Below are 8,437 nucleotides of genomic sequence, written 5' to 3'. Positions count from 1 at the left end.
TTATGTAAGAAAACTCAGAATTGCAGGGAAAACACACTATTTGTTTAAGGAAGTGAAATATGTCAAAAAGGGGTTATTTTGATGTATTCCAGCGTTTTATGAACCAAAACTCAGAAATGCAGGGAAAACACAATATATGTCTAAGGAAGTGAAATATGTCAAAAGTGGGTTATTTTAGTGTATTCTAGCGTTTTATGCACCAAACTCATAAACGCAGGCAAAACACTATATTTGTTTAAACGTCTTATTCATGTGTTTTTAAGGTGTTTTATGAAAAAAAAACTATCTCGATTGAAAAGTGTGCTTATTCGTCATTTTACATTATTTTGCTTCAAAACGATAACATTGAAGAAAACAAGCTAGTATAGAGAATCTAAAGTAAAATTAAGAAAAACGTGTATTTTAATCAGTTTTTAAATGTTTTCCACCAAAACACAGAAATGCTATGAAAACACACTATTTGTCTTAAAAAACTGAAATATGTTAAAAATGGGTTATTTTGGTGTATTCCAGCGTTTTATGCAACAAAACTCAGAATTGCAGGCAAAACACACTATTTGTCTAAGGAAGTGAAATATGTCGAAAAGGGGTTATTTTGGTGTATTCCAGCGTTTTATGTAACAAAACTCAGAACTGCGGGCAAAGCACACTATTTGTCTAAGGTAGTGAAATATGTCAAAAAGGGGTTATTTTGGTGTATTCCAGCGTTTTATGTATGAAAACTCAGAATTGCAGGGAAAACACACTATTTGTTTAAGGAAGTGAAATATGTCAAAAAGGGGTTATTTTGATGTATTCCAGCGTTTTATGAACCAAAACTCAGAAATGCAGGGAAAACACAATATATGTCTAAGGAAGTGAAATATGTCAAAAGTGGGTTATTTAAGTGTATTCTAGCGTTTTATGCACCAAACTCATAAATGCAGGCAAATCACTATATTTGTTTAAACGTCTTATTCATGTGTTTTTAAGGTGTTTTATGAAAAAAAACTATCTCGATTGAAAAGTGTGCTTATTCGTCATTTTACATTATTTTGCTTCAAAACGATAAAATTGAAGAAAACAAGCTAGTATAGAGAATCCAAAGTAAAATTAAGAGAAACGTGTAATTTAATCAGTTTTTAGCTGTTTTCCAACAAAACACAGAAATGCTACGAAAACACACTATTTGTCTAAGGAACTGAAATATGTAAAAAATGGGTTATTTTGGTGTATTCCAGCGTTTTATGCAACAAAACTCAGAATTGCAGGCAAAACACACTATTTGTCTAAGGTTATTTTGGTGTATTCCAGCGTTTTATGTAAGAAAACTCAGAATTGCTGGGAAAACACAATATTTGTTTAAGGAAGTGTAGCAGGGCGTAACTCGAAACACTGTTCTCCCAATTGCAGTTTATTACAGAGCACAGAACTAGCAGCACAGCAGGCACCACAGTCTTGGTGATCACACGTCTCCAACGTCGTGTCTCCCTCCTCTCATGGCCGTCTCCTCCACTGGCACGGCGGCAACACATGTAGGGAGTCCCACGCACTCGTAAGGGCCCACAACTCGCCCACACTGGCTCCTCGTGCTTGATCCCGTCGCTCGTGCCTCTCCTGCGGCACGACCTCGCACACAATCTTCGCTGGACAGAACAGGGGTAGTGGTGTGTATGGCGGCTGGTGTCCGTCTGCCGCTGCGCTGGCTAGCCTGGAAAACGTCGCCTCCTCTCATAGCTGCCGGCAAGAGCCACGTCAGTTTGGGGGGTAAACTACCTTAATTTAACCACAAACGAGCGGTAGTGAGCCAACAACACTCCGTCAGTCCACACTCCCCCCTGATATCTAAATCACCCAGGCACTCAGTCACCCATCTTCCACAAGCCCTCAATCACACAGCAGACACCTGGTAGATTGTTTGATTCTAGCAGAACGCCTCAGCACCACACTCCCAACATCTTCACCGTTTCTCTCCGGGTCCTCCTCCTCACGCTGCTCTTCTGGAGTAGGAAACGTAACCACCAGATCCTCGCAGTTATTGTCCGAGTTGCCTACTACTCTGTCCTGGTGTCTTGGTGGTGAAACGCGATGTCGCAGATCACGAACGTGACGAGGTGTACCATCAACTTCGGCGACTTGATCCGATACCACTCCAGTCACGACGCCCTCTTTGTATTGCTCGTCGCAGCGCACGCCGGGAGGCTTTACCCAAACTTCTTCTCCTACATGGTGAGGGTTGTTTTCTACTGCAGGGTTGCTTCTGCTCGCGTCTTCTCCCCGCACTCTCACCGAATACCCGTACAACATGCTCGCAGGCGCAGAGGTAGGCGAGCAGTCATCCCCGGGCGTGATGTTGTAGAGGTACACCGCTTCTGCTATGGAGCATCCTTTTCTTGCCGCGATGACCTTCACTGTCCTGTGACACCTCTCAACGACACCATTTCCAGACGGTGAATACGCTCCCCGGAAGTGCATATTCACGTTCCAACGCAAGGCAAACTGAGCGAACAACTTGCTGCGGAAGGCGGTGTCATTGTCAGTCAGAATCTCGTCCGGAGCCCCGCGCTCACAGAAAACTGCTTCCAACTGCTCGATGATGTTATCGCTCGTTTGTAGCCTCAGCGGGCGCCAGATGGTGAAGCGAGAAGGCCCGCAGTCGATGAGCGTGAGATATGACCTTCCTCTACAGTGCGTGATATCCATCCCAACCCGCTGCCAGATTCCCTCCACCGACAGGTTGCCTTTACTCCACTTCACTGGCGCTGGGTCTATAGACTGGCATATCTGGCAGGAAGCGACAACAGCACGCACCTGTCCTTTCGTCACTGCCGCGTTGACTCGTTTTACAAAGTACAGCGTTCTTCTTACCCCAGGGTGGCCACGGGAATGGTGGATGTCCGTCACTAATTGGTCAAGGGACGTTTCGACAGCTGCCGCACACACTGGCGGTGGTTCCATGACGTTGGCCGCGGACGTCCTTAACCATCGCTGTGGCACGCGGGTGAGGACATCTGCCTTGTTCTCGCTTGAGGGCACCAGAGAAACTGTGAGGACGAGTCCGCACTCCTTAACCAGAGACATCACGATCTCGAGTCGTCGGCGAATCAGCATCTCGCTGGCAGCTTTTGTTTTAGCCTTGCTCGTCCAGTGAGGCAGTCGTTAATCCAGCGGTGGACAGTAGAGGAATCAGTCACCAATTCAACCTTACTCATCTTCCATGCCAGAGCAAGGTTGAGTCCTTTGATGACCGCATCAAGTTCAGCCATGTTGATATGGCTGGCGCCGTCAGGACGCAACCAGCAGGCGTCCTCGACGATCTTACCTTCCACCTCGACTGCTGCTCCCATAGCTAAGGAGCTAGCGTCCACCCACACTTTTGCCTCTGTTCCTCCTACATCCCATCTTCCTCGAACAGGGTCGTCCTTCAGTAACTTCCCTGCTATTTCCTCCAGGATACTTCGCAGGCCGGCATCGACGATGATGTCATCCCAGGTGTGCGTAGCCGCGTTAGCTCTTCTTTTCACGTAGGCCGCTGCCGCTCTCAGCCACCCACACACTGGAAAATGGCCAGTTAACTTGCCGCAGTAAGAAAATGCTGTTCGCCGCGTCAGGCGGGTAGGCACACCACCCACCTTGCCATCACGTCCCCAGAGCAGCATGCCACTCTCCCCCCAGACCCTCAGGCCCAGCACTCGAGCGCCCTCTGTAACGCGCTCATAAGCCTTGGTGGTTAGGCCGTAGCGATGAAGGTGCTCCGCCACCCGACGAGCCGTGACGATGTCCTCGTTAACGTAGACGTCATCAATGTAGGCCGAGGTCCCACGTTTCACGTCGGGGTCTTGTGATAACGCAGAGCTGAGGACAGTCTTCATTATTAAGGGGGCGACGTTCAGACCAAAACCTAGACGTGTGAGGCAGTACTTTCGCCCTTTGTACATAACAGTCTGATATGGCCAGAGCGACTCGTGAATGTGCACTTGTAAGTAGGCATGCTTAAGATCTATGATGGACACATTCTTACCTTGCTTCCGCCACTCTCTTAGTCTGTCGGCGCAGACATCAGAATCTGCCGTGTAGGTGTCTATATGAGTGTTCAGCTCCTGAAGTCAAGAACAGGCCTCACCTTTCCTTTGTTGTGCTGCACAACTGCCATAAGAGGAATCAGTCCTTTTGCAGGACCGTGCTTGTACTCGTCGTGCGGCACCAACCATCCGTCTGTTATCCACTTATCCACCTCCTCCTCATACCGCGATCTTATTTCACTTGGCACAGCGTACTCCTCCACCTTGTTCAGCAAGACGCCGGGCTCGTCTCCCCCCGACCACTTCCACGCCGCCGTCCAGGTGTTACTTGCAGTATCATAGGCAACACTGAAGTCCTGTTCATCCACTTGTATGTCAGTGGTAGCGCCGGCAGCCGCGCAGATCGGCGCGTCCTCGACACCGAACCGTACTTGCCGGTGCGCATTGACAGCAACTCCCCCCAACGCCACAACACCGTTCATCCCTAACACGAACGGGAACCCCAGGGCTTGTCACTCACCACAAACACTTTTACGTCAACAGAGGCACCGCTGTCAAGTTGGAGGCGCACGACACCCGTACCCTCGCATTTCTGCTCCTCACCGCTTATGGTCAAAATAGCCACATCTTCTTTCCTCCACTTTTGCAGCACGAGACGTGAGCCACGCACCGCGAGCACCCAGTGTCCACCAGTACTTTGCGCCGGTTCCCGTCCAGCCACACCTCCGCGATGGGTAGCGCCTCATTCACTGCTTGTCCAGAGAGGAGGCTGGCGCTGACGCCTCCCCTCCACGGTCGTTTCCCGGGCATGCCAACGCGATGTGGCCCAGGACACCACAGCGGTAGCACCTCACACCACGTCTTGAAGTGCGTCCAGCGCTCCTCTGGCTCCTGCCGCTATAGGTGTCTTGACGAGCCAAGCAGTCTCTGGCAAAGTGGTTCACACCATTGCAGACGAAACACCGTTGATCTGGGCCAATGTCCGTATTCCCAGCCCTGGCGCCGAGACATACTTCATGGACACCACCGGCACCGATGTCACGGACCAATGCCCTCGTCCGCGCCAGGATTTGAGGCAGGTCAAGTGTCTCCATCCGCGAGCCCGCTCTCAGTAGTCGCCTGATGCCTTCCGGAAGACCAGCGACGAAAGCACAGGCGAGTCCCTTCTCGGACATACCTCCGAACAGTGATGCCAGGCGGCGTAACTCCGCCAAAAAGACATCCGGACTCTCACCAGCTTGTAGTTTCCGGCAGATGAACTGTTCGTATGCGATATACGAATCCACGGCAAAAGCGCCCACAAGCGCCGCCTTGATCTTCTCAACTTTCTTCCTGTCCGCCTCTGCAAGCTGCAAGTATACGGCGAATGCACCTCCCGACAGACGCAGAGGGATAACACTGGCCACATCACTGACGTTGCGCAGCTTACAGATGAGCTCGAGCTTTTCTATCCATTCCACCACAGACTGCGCGCCTGAGCCGTCGTACTCCGGTATCAGTCTCAGATCAAGGGAGGGCTGGTCTGCCATAATGCCTAGATAGCTTGTAGCAGGGCGTAACTCGAAACACTGTTCTCCCAATTGCAGTTTATTACAGAGCACAGAACTAGCAGCACAGCAGGCACCACAGTCTTGGTGATCACACGTCTCCAACGTCGTGTCTCCCTCCTCTCATGGCCGTCTCCTCCACTGGCACGGCGGCAACACATGTAGGGAGTCCCACGCACTCGTAAGGGCCCACAACTCGCCCACACTGGCTCCTCGTGCTTGATCCCGTCGCTCGTGCCTCTCCTGCGGCACGACCTCGCACACAATCTTCGCTGGACAGAACAGGGGTAGTGGTGTGTATGGCGGCTGGTGTCCGTCTGCCGCTGCGCTGGCTAGCCTGGAAAACGTCGCCTCCTCTCATAGCTGCCGGCAAGAGCCACGTCAGTTTGGGGGGTAAACTACCTTAATTTAACCACAAACGAGCGGTAGTGAGCCAACAACACTCCGTCAGTCCACACTCTCTCTCTCTCTCTCTCTCTCTCTCTCTCTCTCTCTCTCTCTCTCTCTCTCTCTCTCTCTCTCTCTCTCTCTCTCTCTCTCTCTCTCTCTTTTTTTTTTTTTCTATTTAAACAAAACTTAATACAAAGGAACATGTACCCAAAGGCGCACTGTCGTGTGCTACCTATTCTAAGGGTACTACAATCTATTTCTCTACAATATTTACAAGACTTAAAAATAGATAATATACAAGATGGTCAGCATGTAAATGGAGCACTATTCGTTTCACTTCACTAGCACTATTCACGCACTGCACTACACTGAGTGTCACGTCACAAAGAGTGTCAGAGGAGTTGGCAGTGTCTGTCTCCACTTATGTGCCATCAGTTTGACACTGTGTGTGTTCATCTCCTGGACGTGAGGCACCGCGGCCGTGAACAAGTTCCACATCCTGGAGACGCGTCCTGCGAAGGTGCGTTGATGCTGACACCCGTGGGATCGCGGCACCTCTACGGCGTCACCACCATTGAGCACCGTTCTCGTGCTCCGTGCGGTGACTCTTAGAGGATGACGCAGCCCTGCCAGATGTGGCACTCTTTGCACCTGTGCCTTATGGAACACTACGATCGCCGCCACGTCTCTGCGGTGTTCCAGTGAATCAAGGGGACGCTCAGGCTCTGGGTGAGGTGGTAGTGCAGCATCTACTAGCCGTATGGCGCGGCGTTGGATGCTGTCCAGTCTCCTTCTGTGTGTGGCGGCACAGGACATCCAGGAGAGAGCTGCGTATTCAAGGTGGGGCCGCACCTGTGCCTTGTACAGCAGCAGTCTCCCTTCCTGTCGAGGAAACTGGCGATCCTTCTGAGAGCGGAGATCCTGTGAGAGGCTTTCTTGGCAATGGTTTTGACATGCCTGTCAAACCTCAGCCCTCGATCCACCTCCACTCCAAGTATCTTGACGTCATCTTGGGTGGGAGAGCAGCAGCGCCAAAGACAACTTTCCTGCCATTGCTGCCATGGCGGCTGGGGACCGAGAGACAACCATTGCTTGTGTCTTCTCCGGCGCGAATGTCACTTGCCATCGAGCACCCCACTCCTTTATCACTCGTAGCTGCTGATTGATGGCCTCAGCAGCCCGCCCACTGTCCTGGCGTGGATAGGTATAGGAGAGGGTGCAGTCATCAGCATAGGCCATGACTCCTGGCAGTAGCTGGAGAAGATCATCCACGTAGATATTCCACAGGAGTGGGCCAAGAATTGAACCCTGTGGCACTGATGCCTCCACAGGCAGGGACTCAGATGTTTGCCCGTTGACAACCACCTTGAGGCTTCTGTCCTGCAGGTAATTTCCCAAGAGTCGTAGCAAGCCACCCTGGATGCCTTTAGCACGAAGCTTTTCTAGTAATCCGTTGTGCCATACTTTATCAAAAGCTCCTGCTATGTCCAAAGCAACCACTATAGTGTCCTTGCCGTCGTCGAGGGCGTCCTGCCAATGCCTGGTGAGAAGCATCATTAGGTCGGAGGTTGCTCTCTCTCTCTCTCTCTCTCTCTCTCTCTCTCTCTCTCTCTCTCTCTCTCTCTCTCTCTCTCTCTCTCTCTCTCTTTTTTTTTTTTATTTAAACAAAACTTAATACAAAGGAACATGTACCCAAAGGCGCACTGTCGTGTGCTACCTATTCTAAGGGTACTACAATCTATTTCTCTACAATATTTACAAGACTTAAAAATAGATAATATACAAGATGGTCAGCATGTAAATGGAGCACTATTCGTTTCACTTCACTAGCACTATTCACGCACTGCACTACACTGAGTGTCACGTCACAAAGAGTGTCAGAGGAGTTGGCAGTGTCTGTCTCCACTTATGTGCCATCAGTTTGACACTGTGTGTGTTCATCTCCTGGACGTGAGGCACCGCGGCCGTGAACAAGTTCCACATCCTGGAGACGCGTCCTGCGAAGGTGCGTTGATGCTGACACCCGTGGGATCGCGGCACCTCTACGGCGTCACCACCATTGAGCACCGTTCTCGTGCTCCGTGCGGTGACTCTTAGAGGATGACGCAGCCCTGCCAGATGTGGCACTCTTTGCACCTGTGCCTTATGGAACACTACGATCGCCGCCACGTCTCTGCGGTGTTCCAGTGAATCAAGGGGACGCTCAGGCTCTGGGTGAGGTGGTAGTGCAGCATCTACTAGCCGTATGGCGCGGCGTTGGATGCTGTCCAGTCTCCTTCTGTGTGTGGCGGCACAGGACATCCAGGAGAGAGCTGCGTATTCAAGGTGGGGCCGCACCTGTGCCTTGTACAGCAGCAGTCTCCCCTTCCTGTCGAGGAAACTGGCGATCCTTCTGAGCGGAGATCCTGTGAGAGGCTTTCTTGGCAATGGTTTTGACATGCCTGTCAAACCTCAGCCCTCGATCCACCTCCACTCCAAGTATCTTGACGTCATCTTGGA

At 51.0% G+C, this 8,437-nt stretch overlaps 1 protein-coding gene across 1 annotated transcript; it reads right to left on the bottom strand.

Annotated features, from left to right (window-relative positions):
• Positions 1-1,364: 1,364 nt before the first annotated feature.
• On the bottom strand, positions 1,365-6,001 carry LOC123509845. The gene is given in 4 exon segments (XM_045264422.1): positions 1,365-3,113; positions 3,116-4,081; positions 4,084-4,368; positions 4,915-6,001. Coding segments are annotated over 4 exon segments (3,114 nt in total). The 5' UTR covers positions 5,531-6,001; the 3' UTR covers positions 1,365-1,866.
• Positions 6,002-8,437: the final 2,436 nt, after the last annotated feature.

Source organism: Portunus trituberculatus, chromosome 27, assembly GCF_017591435.1.
Source record: "Portunus trituberculatus isolate SZX2019 chromosome 27, ASM1759143v1, whole genome shotgun sequence".
Classification (NCBI taxonomy): domain Eukaryota; kingdom Metazoa; phylum Arthropoda; class Malacostraca; order Decapoda; family Portunidae; genus Portunus; species Portunus trituberculatus.
Note: the sequence above shows the minus strand (reverse complement) of the source record. Positions and strands in the feature narration are given on the sequence as shown.